Source organism: Homarus americanus, unplaced genomic scaffold, assembly GCF_018991925.1.
Source record: "Homarus americanus isolate GMGI-L3 unplaced genomic scaffold, GMGI_Hamer_2.0 scaffold26351, whole genome shotgun sequence".
Lineage (NCBI taxonomy): Eukaryota > Metazoa > Arthropoda > Malacostraca > Decapoda > Nephropidae > Homarus > Homarus americanus.
In genome coordinates, this window is record NW_024724368.1 from 4959098 (window position 1) to 4974897 (window position 15800).

Genomic DNA, 15800 nt, shown 5'->3' on the forward strand with positions numbered 1-15800 from the left:
CTAGTTTGAGGTGTCATGTCCCCTCGTGTGAGCTGTTCTCTCCCTCCCTTAATATGGTCAAAGTAATCAAGAATATTTACACACTGTGGTAATGTGGTGAGCAGGCTCTCGCTACACGCTGCGCCACACCACACCACAAAAAATACAGTACACCACACCATCCTACAGCATACACTACACTACACCATACCACATCACACCAACACCAACGAGTATTCCATAGCACTGTATCTCGTACTCGTAACAGAAGGATGTAGACGACAGCTGGGCTGGGGGGTGTAATGTGCTGTTCCTTTAACAACCAGTGCTGCTCCTTTAACAACCAGTGCTGCTCACATAACAATCCATACTGCTGTTATTTCTCCGTCTCGTGAAGTATATAGGTCATCAGCTTCTGTAGGGTTGATTACCGTGAGCAAATTTTTAGGGAGGAAGAGAGGGGGGGGGAGGAAGGTGCTGGGAGGTTCATTTTACGCTCTGTTGACAGCAGCAGCAGTGAGGGGATGCAGAAGGGGCGAGTGAGTCGGCATTGTTCGTTCATATTCTGGGCCAGCTACCACTGAGCCAGTCACTGCTGGTCAGTCACTGCTGGTCACCGCTATCTGTACCAGTTAGTATACTTGACCAGTCGCCACCGTGTACCACTTAGTATATTAGGCCATTCACCACCATGTACCAGTTATTATTATTATTATTATTATTTATATTTTTATTGATTATTATTATTATTATATATATTTATTATTATTATTATTATTATTATTATTATTATTTATTATTATTATTTATTATTATTATTATTATTAAATTTTCTTCCCCCAGGCCCCTATGTGGGTCAGTGGCCTATGCCCGGGTAGGCTAATCCCTGGTTAAAAAAGAAAAAAAAAGTCACCACCTCCTGTACCAGTTAATATACTAGACCAGTCACCATTACACCAGTCAATTAGCTCCACTTTTCTTGCATCTATATTTTACGTCACAGAAACTTTTATAAATATTGAATGTTGTGTCAGGAAAATATATAAAAGCTGTTTTCTTTCTTTCTTTCTGTAGTTTCTCTCCGTCTCACGGCGTATTTTCTGTCACTTTTATCTCTCCTTTAAAATTAGTATAAATCACAGAAACTAAAATTCAATCGACAATATTTCCTAACAATGGAGGTGCCGCCCGGGGCCTTGACACAGTATACGTGTGTTATAACCAATGTTGCCATAATAAAAACAACAACAAAACACCTGGGACTAATTAACCCACTATTACCTGAGCGTGTCGTGAGGTGTGAGGAAGGGGGGGGGCGTGAGGTGAGAGGGCGAGGTGAGGTGTGTGAGATAGGTGAGGTGTGATAGGGAGGTGTGAGGGCCAGGTGAGGTGTGATAGGGAGGTGTGAGGGCCAGGTGAGGTGTGATAGGGTGGTATGAGGAGCAGGTAAAAACAGGGGAAGAAAAGATAAAAGGAGACAGGGGATAGGGTTGAGGGATAGAGAGACAGGAGAGAGGATAAAGAGATAGAGAAACAGACAGAAAGGGAGAGGATAGAGAGACAGGAGATAGGATTGAGGAATAGACAGACAGAAGGGAAGAGGTTAAAAAGACAGCAGACAGAAGTGGAAAAGATAAAGAGACAGATAGACAAATATAATAAGACAGGATTAACCTAAAAGATAAAGTGTAAAAGTAATAACAAGAAGAAGGGAATAAATGACACGGAAATATTATGTATGAGAGGTGGAAGGTGACGGAGATATAGGCAGTGACATACAGACCAAGAGAGAGAGAGAGAGAAGGGGGGGGGGGAGAGAAAGAGTATGAAAGAAAAGGTCAGATTGAAGAAGGAAGCAAAGAGGGGTAAAAGGTGAAGGATAGGAAGGAAGAGAGAGAGAGAGAGAGAAGGAGGAGGTATGATAATAGCAGAGAGAGAGAGAATTAAACGGAAGATAAATATGTGTGTTAAGGTGTGAATGTCCGTCCCGTTAGAGCAGAAAGACACTTGGTATAATGTCTCATATGGCCTGACCTGACCTCTCCTCACTTCATCACATCACCTAACCTCACCTCACCTCGCTTCATCTCCTCACCTCACCTCGCCAGCTACTTGCATCATCTCCAATTATTTCAGTAGCCAAAGATCACTTCCGGTAGTCGTGAAGAAATATGACATTGTGTTTCCGAATACTTTCGCTGGTGATCGTCTACGCTGGAGGTTGTTTAGCTTTTTGCATATACAGTATAAAATTAGTGCGGAGTCATCGAGGTGGAACAGGTGGTGGTAAGTGTTTGGCTGTGTAAGTTGTACGCCAGGAAGCGATAAGAAGCGGTCCATTCGCTGATTTATTTTACCTTAACTGTGTTATTGTAAAAGCTACACGCGGTTATTTTGTCATCTGGTAAAGTTATAATTATTTGTTGGGTTAAGATGATACTACTGTAGGGTTTTCACTTGTTCCTGTGTACTGTACATTTACCCACAAATAATAGCTGTCACCTCTCTTCCTGAATCATGAACCCCGGGATCTGTCAGGTTCGTGAATCCGAAGCATTTATGGACAGGAGAATGCATCTGTGTACTGCTTCGGGTTCACGAGTCTGAATCTTGGGGTTCGTGGTTCAGGGGGAGAGGAGACAGGACTTTTTTAGGTGACTGACGTGCATCATTGTATAGATGAGTCCGTATACTCTCTGCTGGGTCCATGTACTCTCTGTTGGGTCTATGCACGCTCTGCTGGGTCCATGTACTCAGCTGGGTCCATGTACTCTGGTGGGTCCATGTACTCAGCTGGGTCCATGTACTCTGCTGGGTCCATGTACTCTGCTGGGTCCATGTACTCTGTTGGGTCTATGCACGCTCTGCTGGGTCCATGTACTCTGCTGGGTCCATGTACTCTGTTGGGTCTATGCACGCTCTGCTGGGTCCATGTACTCAGCTGGGTCCATGTACTCTGCTGGGTCCATGTACTCTGTTGGGTCTATGCACGCTCTGCTGGGTCCATGTACTCTGGTGGGTCCATGTACTCTTTGCTGTCATTGAGAGACAATAATACAATGTGTAGAAATAATATCATGATCGGTGAGGCGTGTTGTACTGGCTGATGCAATTAACTGGGATTCAATTTTCTTTTTATAATGAATCCCGAAATCGAGGAAGACTGTTGATTGGTGGACGAAAGGTCACGACCCAGCCAATAAGTCCAGTCAATAATTATCATAACCTGACCTGTATTGAGACCAATGGCCTTGATGATTCCTGACTGCTTCTTTGGTAATGTTTGAGTGTCTGCCTTGTCTGTGTGTTGTGTGGTGGATAGAAACACGAGGGGGGGGGGGTGACATTGATAATCTCGTTTTCATTTACTAAAGATCAACCATACATTGTTATCGTTAATTGGTGGTCACATACCTCGCTTACCCTGTCAGGAAGAAGAAAAAATTACATTCTGTTCCTTCGCAAATTCCTCAGTTGACTCCTTAAGGTCAGGTTCACGTTAGGTCGTAAAAAGATCTTATTCCCAGCTGTGGTAACCCGCTGAGTGTGACCTTGACCAAGCCCCGAGCGGAGACCGGATAATTGTGGTAACCAACATTTGCCTTGTGGTCGATACTCCAGGCAAGTGAGGATTGGAGATAGGCTTTAGTAGTAGAGGTTGGTGGTGCAGGTAAACTTACTGTGTTCGCCACGAAAAAAAGCGACATGGCCCTTTGGAACACATTCACCTTCCTGCCGTCACCATCACCGTCACCACAGCCCCTTGGAACACACTCACCTTCCTGCCGTCACCATCACCGTCACCACAGCCCCTTGGAACACACTCACCTTCCTGCCGTCACCATCACCGTCACCACAGCCCCTTGGAACACACTCACCTTCCTGCCGTCACCATCACCGTCACCACAGCCCCTTGGAACACACTCACCTTCCTGCCGTCACCATCACCGTCACCACAGCCCCTTGAACACACCACCTTCCTGCCGTCACCATCACCGTCACCACAGCCCCTTGGAACATACTCACCTTCCTGCCGTCACCATCACCGTCACCACAGCCCCTTGGAACACACTCACCTTCCTGCCGTCACCATCACCGTCACCACAGCCCCTTGGAACATACTCACCTTCCTGCCGTCACCATCACCGTCACCACAGCCCCTTGGAACATACTCACCTTCCTGCCGTCACCATCACCCTCACCACATTGTATGGCCGCGCGGTGTGCCTAAACTACCGACATTTAAGGGAGATTACACACACTATGGGAGACCTGGTGGGCGTGAGACACACTGTGAACGTCTGAGAAACACAGTCAATAGAAGCAATATCATCCTTGTATGGTCATCATCGCTATAGAAATTAATCCTGTGTTTTGTTCTTGTTTGTGAGTTTCATTGTGTTGGGGAGCCTGACGTGGTACAAAGGTCAAATACGGGATGTAAGGGGCTAATTTCAAGGTCTGGAAAGGGTTAATGTCAGGGATTGGAAGGGGTTAAATTTAGGGTCCGGAAGGGGCTATTTTCAGGTTTCGCGAAGGGGCCAATTTGAACTAGCTGCTATAATGTCAGTAGTTAATTATTAAGGTCAAACATAAATACACACAGAATTATCTTTTTGTCCCTCGAGTCATTAATGATCCGTAAATTATATAGAGTTTAGCAATAATTAACTTTCTATGGTGGTGGAGGTAAGTTTTTTGTTAATATAAAGTGTAATTATCTAAAGGTCATCGTGTTAAATTATAGGAATTAGCTACCGCCTGTTTGCTTAATCTACAGGGTGATGAAGAAGTCGCTTTACCGAGAACAGTTGTTACTTATGTGCCACCCTATATGTTCTTATCATCTAAGAATCTCCATCCCAGCTTATTTCGTCTAAAGATTAACCACCCGAACGCTGAGCTAACCTAACCTCACAAAACCTAACCTAACTTATCCTGGAGTATGACTACCGGAGTGACCCTGTGTGTGCCAGTAACCTTATAAATGCCCAGCGTCTTTGAGTAGTCTTTGACACACACACACACACACACACTTAACCATTATCATGTGTTCTTACCTGTGTACGTACACCTGTAAATGACCCATGGTACAGTCTTCGTCATCAACCAGTACATAACATTTCTGGTACCGTTTTATTGCTGTCGTTTGAGCTGGGAGAGAATGGTGCAGGTGAGAGCGGTCCTGTCTACAGGTGACCACGCCTACTTTCCCCCGTGGGAGGAGCAACCTGACTGGAAGTCTGCGGGAAGGAAAGTGGTTTACGGTTTTTTTGTGTCCTGAGACCTAATGGTTCCTCGCCTTAAAATTGTGTTTATATGTGTTTAATTGATGTTGTTTGGTTGTTAAAGGGAGGGGGAATTATATTGTAAAGTGTAGTAGATGTGATTGAAGTGAGTGTGTGTGTAACAGAGTGGTGGTTGGTGTTAGGTGAAGGTGAGAGCAAAGGGAGGAGGGGTCAGGAGGGAGGAGCTCTGGTTCTGACCAACCCAAGAGCTCGGGGATGAACTAACATCAAAGACTCTGGTTCCCTGATATCGTCTATGGAGCTAAAGAGGGATAAACTTTAACATAATTACACTTTCTTAAACCTGCACCAACTCGCATATCTATTAACATTTTTCTCGATCTAGTTTTTGTGCGTCAGGTCGTTCTTAGTAGGCTGGTGGATCTGTGACACGAGGGAAAAAAAGTGTACCGTAAAATGCCAAGCGCCTCCGAGAGACCTGAGGACGTCAGTGTGGTCTGTAGCGACGGGCTAGGCGGAACTAAGATGGTGCACAGCGTCCCTGCTATACTTGTTTCACCGTAAGTATGACAACAGTATTGTTCATGGGTCCTTGTAGCATTCTTCCTCGCCCCCGTACCATCCCTCAAATATTTGGTTCATGGATGTTTAAAATAGGGGGAGAGGTCAACAGGGCGTGGCACTCTCCACCTATGGCAATGAGGGGCGGAGTGAGGAGGGGGAAAGGGGTGGGTCACCTTGGGGGTCATTATGGCCACGTAGGTGGGGTCTAGGTCGGCCTTCCACCGAGGTCATTCGGTGGGGGTGGCGACGCTAGGATTTCGGGTCGTAGTAGAAACGTTTCAGTGTTAAGTTGTTGGCTGTCGGGACCTCACCTATAGCCATCATGTATCTCCACCCAAACAGGTAAGACTTAGACCCCACCACCACCACCACCACCTAAATGTGTTACCAAGTGCCCTAAGACACCTCCACCGAACCCCCACCAATCTTCGCCCCAGTGCCCAGGAGACTATACCCTCGTGATCTCTGTACCGGTGACATAGATCATTATAACGTGGAGAGAGAGAGTGAAGTCCCGTGACATTTGGATCAGTGCCAGTGAACAAAAAGTGACTGCGGACTGTAAGTGTTGAAGCCGGTATAAGCCTCAGGAACTGTTTATACTGATAAAAATGTTGATGTGGTGTTGGACTTAACGTTATTGTGTATAATGAATAAGAATGATAATAATAACAAGAATGGGGCAATAAGGAAAGTAATAAAGGAAACACACACACACACACACACACACATGCAGACACACACACACACACACACACACACACACACACCTTATTTGTGAGTGTAATCAATTGAGGATGAGCGGCCGTGAAATTCAATGTTTTGTTTAGAATATTCCAAAGCAATTAACTAAGGTACCAACCCCATGATAATGTTATACTGGGAAAAGGAAAAAACATCGAATCAACATACGTAAAGGGGTGAGTGTGTGGGAGGCTGGGGTGAGTGTGTGGGGGAAGATGAGCTGAGTGTGTGTGTGGGAGGCTGGGGTGAGTGTGGGGGAGGCTGGGGTGAGTGTGTGGGTGGCTGGGGTGGTGTGGGAGGAGGGGGAGGCAGGGGATGCTGGGTGAGGGTGGGGGATGCTAGGGTGAGTGTGTGGGAGGCTGGGGGTGTGGGAGGCTGGGGTGTGTGCGGGAGGGGAGGGGAGGAGGGGAGGCGTAGGGGATGCTGGGGTGAGGTGGGGGAGGCTGGGGTGGGTGGGGGGTGTATGAAAACGAGTATTGATAATAGTTGAGGAAGTGACGTGAATGATCCGGCGTGTCACTGTCCTTGGTATTTACGGAGATCACTTAATGACTCTCTGGGTGCCGGCAGTGTGATAGCCACGAGTCGAGGTGTGAAGACGTGGAATTAACTAACTTTTTCACCAACGAGTGTCGTGGAAATAACTTGTATACAGAGTTTTATTATAACACTTGTGAGACACTGTTCCTATGAGCGACCAGACGGAAGACGAACAACGGTATGTATGTCGAGCCACGGATTCTTTTTTAAGTTGTTTTAACCCTTTGATGATGATGGTTTAACCCTTTGACGATGATGTTTTAACCCTTTGACGATGTTGTTTTAACTCTTTGACGATGATGGTTTTACCCTTTGACTATGATGTTTTAACCCTTAGACGATGTTGTTTTAACTCTGACGATGATGGTTTAACCCTTTTAGCACGATGGCTTAACCGCTTTCAGGGCGATAATTGAACCCTTTGAGGACGATGGTGTAACCCTTTGACGATAATGATTTAACCCTTTGACGAATATGATTTAACCCTTTGAGGACAATGATTTAACCCCCTTCCAGGACGGTAATATAACCCCTTGAGGACGATGGTTCAACTTTTCAGGCCTCAAAGTGATAAATGATGTCATCTTGTATACTTATTGTGCAGTTGAGGTTTGGACACCATACAGTTCAGTGGCTGGCTGTGTGTGATGCTTCTACGTGTACAAGTGTTGAATTAAATTTCAGGCAGTTTATTTCTGATTTATTTTTGTTTGCGAAATTGAATATAGATAAGTATTGATGACTGGTATCGTGTGATTATAGATTAGTAATTCCGGTGTAAAGTCTGAAGATATCACCTGAAGATTAGTCACCCCAGTTTATTTTATCCATTGAACAGATTCTTAAACATGTACATGAGTTTGGTTTTTAAACTAATTGTGGGGGTTTATTTTGAGGGACACACACACACACACACACACACACACACACACACACACACACACACATGCTTCAAAAAATATCCTCCCAACTCTGACTCCCCTATCTGAGACAACCCCTTAAGCCACTAACTTGGGACAGATATAAAACTTGAGGGTTAAGTCGTGTGTTTATCAAGTGATCGTTTAGACTTCAGTCAATAGTCCCTCACCTTGTTCAGCCCCTCCAAGGTCTCTCTCCTCTCCTCCCTTCCTCCCATCCTCTGCCGTCCCTCCCTCTTCACCTCGTCTCCTCTCCCCCTCTGCCTTGTTACCTTCCTTTTTTTTTTCCTGCCGCCCCTCCCTCCTCTCCCTGATCAAACCTCCTCCTCTCCTGTCCCTCCTCCTCTTCCTGCTCAACTCACCTCTCCTTTCCTCCCATCCTGTACCTTCAACCCCCCATTCCTCACTTCACTGGCTGCCGCTGTGTATACCTATCATGGCTGTAGCAATCTGCTGTCTCTGTTATGATAAGTTTATAAAGGTGTAACTCTTCCCTTAATTGTTTTATTGAAGGAATATTTACGTTACTTGGGGTAATTGGTGTTAATGTGTGAGATATTTTTGTGTTCGTTCATCGTTCCTCCGTCCTTAAGTCCGTTCCTCCGTCCGTTTATCGTTCCTCCGCCCGCCGTTCTGTCCACCCGCCCGTTCCTCTACCCGTCTGCCCCCTACACTTTATGGTGGCCTCAGTGTTATGTATGTGACCTTTAGATGCGACCTACTGTACCTTCCATACCTCCACCATCTCCTGCTGTCCTCACCTCTCCTCGCCTCACCTCTCCTCGCCTCACCTCTCCTCGCCTCACCTCGCCTCGCCTCGCCTCACCTCTCCTCTCCTCTCCGCGTGGCTCAGTCCTCCTTTATGGTGACAGCGAGAATCGTAGCACAAATTCCGTCATCTAATTGGGACAGGTGTAGTGTCGTTGATTAATTTTATGACTTAGTAACAAATACCTACTAAATTCGTCACTTTTTTCCCCTCCCTGTATCAATTACCACACCCGTGAATATCATTATAACGAGGTTGTAGTTGTTATATCGCTGTTATATTTTCTTTATAATAAGTGGATATATTTACTCTAAGAAGCGATATGTTGTGACGGATATGAACACAAGGGAGTAAAACTGTTCTCTTGTTAAGCTGACTCATTACCTAATATATATTCATTACCCGTTAGGTGACACGAGAGTTTAATCCATATAAGTGTGGTGAACATCTGTCAAGTGTTGTAAGTATTTATTATGATTACATTATTTGGTGATTTCTACTCTCAGATTCTTAAGGAATGAGTTGTGACGTAGCTAGAGATGTTATTACTGCAGTAAGCCGGAGGAAGCGTCGGGAAGAATGAAGTAATTATGACTGTCTCTAAAACTCGTTGGGTTGCGTCTGGTAAATGGGGAACATCTTAACTACTTACTAATTTGCATATTTTACATAACTATATAAAGCTGTTGGGAGTTAAGCAGCTTTTGTAACTCATTATAACTCATTAAACGTTGGTAAATATGATGCCTTCTCTGTACGTGTGTTTGTTTAAGAGGACCAATTAAATTTAGAATGTAATTGTCTTATACCAAACTTGTGGCTGATGAAGCGATGTTGATGTTGCTATACCTTATTGCGTCAACAGCTAAGACCATTAACCCCTTCTCTACAGGGACCCCAATGTTAATATTTCATTTGGCAAACACTGGACGATTTTATTCAAGTGAGAGGTGACCCCCATACACTAGAGGATAGTAGACTAGCTCCCTTAATCACCTAGTTAAAGTTAACATACGCAATATCCACCAACACTTAAGAATACTGTACCACCGATTCATTTCTCTGTTGACAAAGCAAATCTGATTCTCTCGTGTCTTGTTACCTACCGACTGATGCATTGAAATCACCATAACTATGTCCGTCCACCACACGACACCAATAATAAACATCTACCTATATTATATTTTCGAATATTAGTACAGTGATTGATGATAATACTCTTGTTAGGATTATATATATTATTTACCATTACTGTGTTTGATGTGGGTGTTGTAGTCATGACTCCTCTCTGTCTTCACGGTGTGTTGAGGGAGGATGTGAGCCAGTCGCTTTAGTTGTGGTTATTTGTATGTGGTTTAAATTCACCTTAATTTTTGTTCTTCTTTCTTTTTCACCACAATATTTAACAAATTATTTTATGGGCATTATTGAAGTAGTGTTTGTCAGTATGTTATTTATACATTTTACAAAGTTATTAAGTGATTGTTAATCTTGAAATGTTCATTACATTTTGTCTTGGGTTTGTGTTTGTACTGTATGTACGTATGTATGTATGTATGTATGTATGTATGTATGTATGTATGTATGTATGTATGTATGTATGTAATGAAGTGGAGTATTATTGTATGTGTTAGTAAATTAGACATTCTAGTTATGGATAATATCACCATAGGCCTCAACCACGAGATTACATGGGGAATATTTCTCTCCTTTCCGCGGTAATATACTCAGGCAGATGAAGGTGCACGAGATGGATAACAACACTTGCCCACACGGTAATGACAGTGTTGCCTCTCCTGTGAAATATTGCCTTGTTTCACACTCTCACATGATGAACAATGGTGATGGGATACAGTTAAACCTTATGATTTTCCATATAATGTTTTATTTTCTTTCTTCAGTGTCCATTTAATGTAAGATTACCTCATTCGCAGGTAAAAATATTCCCTCCAAAAAGTATCTTTACTGGGAGATCGATGAATTTCTAAATGAGCACTGTGATTCCTGTTGTCTCGGTAGGGTTGTCAAAATCATTCGTCTGTTTTGTCATATTGTCTCGCACAAAATTGTTAAGATTCTTTTTTGGGGGCGAGTGTAAATACCTCACATTGCCGTTATAGCAGCAAGAGAGGTGGAAGTTACAACAAGGTCGAGAATAAAATAATAGTTTTCCGAAGCTGCTGGTATGGGAAGTACTTGGCGTGTTGAGGGAGAAATAATGATCACTTTAGTGCCACGAGTATTGCATCAGTTCCGTGCAAGGTTTTAGGGTCCAGAGCAACCCAAGAAGGAAGGAAGGAAGGAAGGAAGGAAGGAAGGTGTTATTGTTCTTCGGTAGATGAGATAAAGAGGTCACACATACACTCTCTCATCAAAGGTTTTGTGATTTGCTTCTATATAAATCATAGTATCGTCTTCATATCTTAGGGTTGGCGACCACAGTCCTCTACTCTAAACGTTCTCGGACTGTTTTTCTAATCCTATGTATATAACCAACTATTATCGGTACCATTCATTTTTAACGGACTCAATATAATGGACTTTCCTCTCCAAATAGTCCGTTAAATAGAGGTTTCATATTTAACAGACCCTCGATATACCAGACTTTCTCCTCCATATAGTCCGTTAATTAGAGGTTTCACTGTGTGTCATAAACAGTACTCCGTCATGTTGTGTCTCACCCCCCCCCCCCCCTGGAGGTGACCACAGTGGTGACCTGAGGCAGCAACAGTGACTTAAGGTGTAAAAAAAAACTCGCCTGCCAGAGTGTGTGTTTATGCGGCCATGAGATGCTCGACCTCCCACCACTGTTCTCTCTCTCGCTCTCGCTCTACCTCTCTCTCTCCCTCTATCTGTCTATCTCTTTCGCTTTATCTATCTATCTCTCTCTCTCTATCTATCTATCTATCTATCTATCTATCTACCCCCCTCTCTCTCTCTCCGTTTCCTGTGGCCTCTTAACTCGGCCTTGTATCGCCTCAGTACTTGTTCTTTGTCCAATGAATAACATTTTCTCTTCACTATGACTCTTACACATTGTTACTTTCTCTTATATTCCATTGTTACTCTTTTTTCCCCTCTCTCCTTCTCTTCACTTCCTTCTATCTCCTTTTGATCTTATTTTTGTTTCTTCATCTCAATATTTTATTTTCTTCTGTCTCCCTTTCTTGTTGTTTCATGGTTTAATTTTTTTTTTCAATTTTGTGAGTTTTCTTGACCTGACCTGACCTAACCTAACCTAACCTGACCTAACCTAACCTAACCTAACCTAACCTAACCCTATATAATTACCCAGGTAGCGTTAGGGTGTTTATCATCAGGGTGAAGTGGGGCGAGATGGAGTGGGGTTAGGTTAGGTTAGTAAGCACATTATGGTTGTATAGCACTTGTACCTCACTCGTAACACTTTTAAAGAGCCTTCTAATTCTTCTTCAGTATTTACCCCCGTCTTGACCCTTCCTTCACACCTCTTGTAAATGTTTCCTCTCATTCAATACTTCCTTAACCTGTTTCTCCATTATCATTATTTCCTCCGTGTTGTAATTTCCTCCTCTTCTTCTCCTCTTATGTTGCAATTTCCTCTCATCCTCCTCTTATGTTGCGATTTCCTCTCCTCCTCCTCTTCCTCCACTTATGTTGCAATTTCCTCTCCTCCTCCTCTTATGTTGTGATTTCCTCTTCTCCTCCTCTCATTCCTCCTCTTATGTTGCGATTTCCTCTCCTCCTCTTCCTCCTCCTCTTATGTTGCAATTTCCTCCTTCTCCTCCTCTCTCGTGGTTCTCTTATGATCCATGTTTACTCCGACCAAACTGTTACATAAAAACTTGGCCACCACCGAGAGAGAGAGAGAGAGAGGGAGAGAGAGAGAGAGAGGGAGTCGTTTGCCTGAAGCCATGTTCCACTTTCGCTGTCGTTGGAGTAGTATTGAAGTGCGTTATACCCAGACCTGACTCACGTACCCACATGTAACTCACCCGCCCGCCCACCCGCACCCACCCGCCCACCCACACCCACCCACCCACCCACCCACCCACTCTCACTATTTCTACTGTCTAAAATGTATTATTCTCAGATCTCACTCAGTCACTGTCTCACTCCTTCCATCTCTACTGTCTAAAAATGTAATTTAGATTATCATCCAACCTCTATTTAACGGACTATATGAGGCGGAAAGTCCGTTATATTGAGGGTCCGTTAGATGTGAAACCTCAATCTAACGAATTATAAGGAGATGAAAATCCGCTATATCGTGTGTGTGTGTGTGTGTGTGTGTGTGTGTGGTGGGTGAGTCAGATGGTGTTCCTGAAGGCGTGTATCCCTCACCCTCTTACATCAACACTCCTGGTCATTACTGTTCGTGCTCCGCCAATGGTTTCTCTGTTTAGTCTTTTCGTCTTGATCATTGTCATTATCTATTAGTTTAACCTCGCTCAACACTCCTGTCTACTTCTCTATAATACAATCATCCATTTGCCTCTTTTCTCATTTCTTGTCATTCATTGTTAGTCCCTTCTCATTATTTATCATTATTTCCGCTGTTATGGTTATTTATTTAGGTTAGCGTTAGGGTGGTTAATCTTTAGGTGAAATAAGCTGGGGTGGAAAGTCTTCAGGTAATTCCTAGCTCAAATTTACTTTTTTCCCCATTCGTCTATTGTGGTGTTCACGTTGACTTATTTTCCCTTTTTCATTCTATGACCTCTCTCTCTCTCTCTCTCTCTCTCTCTCTCTCTCTCTCTCTCTCTCTCTCTCACCTTTGTTCTCTTCTCTCCAATTTTCACTTTTATTTCACCTTTTAGTCTCCCCCCCCCCCACATGTCTGTAAGTTTGTCTTGTTTCTTATTTTATTTCTGGTCTATATTTTTTAACGTCTCTCATTTATTCCCTATCTTCTTTCTGTTAAAATTCTTTCCCCTGTCACTATTATCCTTTCTGTGTACTTCCATCCTCTTGTGTTTATTCTTCTCTTGTCTTCTTTCTCCTCTTCGTCTTCCTTTCCTCCTTCGCCCTCTCTCTCACCTTCTCCCCTCCTTCCCCTCTCTTTCCCTCCCTCCCCTCCCACCCCTCACCTTCTACCCCTCCCCCCCCTCCCATCTCTCACCCCTCCTCCATACCCTCCCCCATTTCTCTCACTTTCTTCTGCCCTTCACCTCTCTCTCCTCTCTCTCTCTCTCTCTCTCTCTCTCCCCTCTCTCTCTCTCTCTCTCTCTCTCTCTCTCACCGTCTTCCCTCCTTTCCTTCCAACCCCTCACATTTTCTTCCCCCCCTCTCCCTTCTCTCACCTCGCCTTCTTCCTCCTCCTCCCTCTCTCTCCTTTCCAAGCTCCTACTGTTAATGTCATGTGAACTTTCGTGAGGTGCAGGGAGGTTGTTGGCTGAGTGCTCGTGACACCTCCTCCAGCTGTTACTGTGAGGGACCTGCACCCCCACCCCACACCCCACACACACACACACACACACACACACACACTCGCCAGGTACAAGCTCTGTGGACTAGTTTCCATTGTGACGCCATACGACTTAACCCAAGTTGACCTGATCTAATCTAATCTCACTTAACCTAATCTAACCCAAATTAACCTGACTTAGCCTAATCTAACCTAAGCTGACTGAACCCGTCTAACCTTCATAAAATAATTTGTTTGAATTCCCAGGTACCATAGAGACAGACCTACTGGAGCCTTGAGAGCCTTAAGAGCCCCGAGAGCCTTGAGAGCCCTAAGAACCTTAAGAGCCCTCTGAGAGCCCTTAGAGCCTTAAGAGCCTCGAGAGCCCCCAAGAGCCTTGAGAGAGTCCCGAGAGCTTGTTTCTGGGTCCTTCCTGGTCACAACTTCTCTCTCAACACTCGTCGTCTTAAGTTTTTTCCCGAAGATCTTTAACAAGAAAGACCAAAGAGACTCACTGAACGCTCCTCAACACCTCACCTTCCCCAACACCTTCCTCAACACCTCCACAACACCTCACCTTCCCCAACACTTTCCTCAACACCTCCACAACACCTCACCTTCCCACAACACCTCCACAACACCTCACCTTCCTCAACACCACAACACCTCACCTTCCTCAACACCTCCACAACACCTCACCTTCTTCAACACCTCCACAACACCTCCACCTCAACACCTCCCTGACATCTCACACCTCCTTTATCCACAACACCTCACCTTCTCAACACCTCTACAACACCTCACCTTCCTCCAACACCTCCACAACACCTCACCTTCCTCCTTTTCCTCCACAACACCTCACCTTCTCAACACCTCCACAACTTACCTCACCTTCCTCCAACGCCTACACAACACTCACACTAGCCCCAACACTCACCTTCCTCAAACACCTCCCCAGCTTTCCACCATCCTCCAACACCTCCACAACACCTCACCTTCTTCCAACACCTCCTAGCTTACCTCCACAACACCTCCCTGGCACCTCACCTTCCTCCACTTGCCTACCCCCTTACCTCCTTCTTCCGCTTACCTCGCCTTCCTCAACACCTCCACAACACCTCACCTTCTTCAACACCTCCACAACACCTCCACAACACCTCACCTTCCTCAACACCTACACAACACCTCACCTTCCTCAACACCTCACCTTCTTCAACACCTCCACAACACCTCACCTTCCCACAACACCTTTCTTGCTGGATGATCAACGTTATCTGAGACTCTGGGTATTTTGTCAAGAAGTTTTTCAATATATTTAACCACCTTCACTTTTAATATTTTCTTTGGTTAACGCCTGACGATTTTATTCCCTTTACTCCTTCATTCCTAAACTTTTAAAACCTTACAGAAAAAAGTTCATATATATCCAAAATCACTAAACTTTTCTAAAACTTTAATATTTTCCCAGTACGTAAATCATTTGAAAAATTGCCAAACATATCCCAACAAAAACTCGGCTCCACCTGAAGTGGAAGGGATTATTTTTATTATTAGTTTTGCTCTGTTTATTTTTCTTTATGACTGTGGATAAATTTCTCGATTGTGTACTGTGTGTTGGCCACCAAGACGAACGATTCGAATCTGGGCGA

The 15800-nt window shown here is 44.3% G+C and overlaps 1 protein-coding gene across 6 annotated transcripts in view; it reads left to right on the top strand.

The window, feature by feature from the left end:
• Positions 1–15800, top strand: part of LOC121864201 (proton channel OtopLc-like) — an 83237-nt gene that overhangs the window by 2983 nt on the left and 64454 nt on the right. For 2 of the 6 annotated variants that reach the window (XM_042363218.1, XM_042363219.1), the window contains exon 1: positions 5670–5788. The exons of 1 other annotated variant lie outside the window; for it this stretch is intronic. In XM_042363218.1, coding sequence (XP_042219152.1) covers positions 5685–5788 — 104 coding nt within the window. In that variant the 5' untranslated portion in view covers positions 5670–5684. Of the gene's footprint in view, positions 1–5669; positions 5789–6053; positions 6135–7142; positions 7255–15800 lie in introns of those variants that run through there. 3 more of the 6 variants (XM_042363224.1, XM_042363220.1, XM_042363223.1) reach the window with 3 other exon arrangements.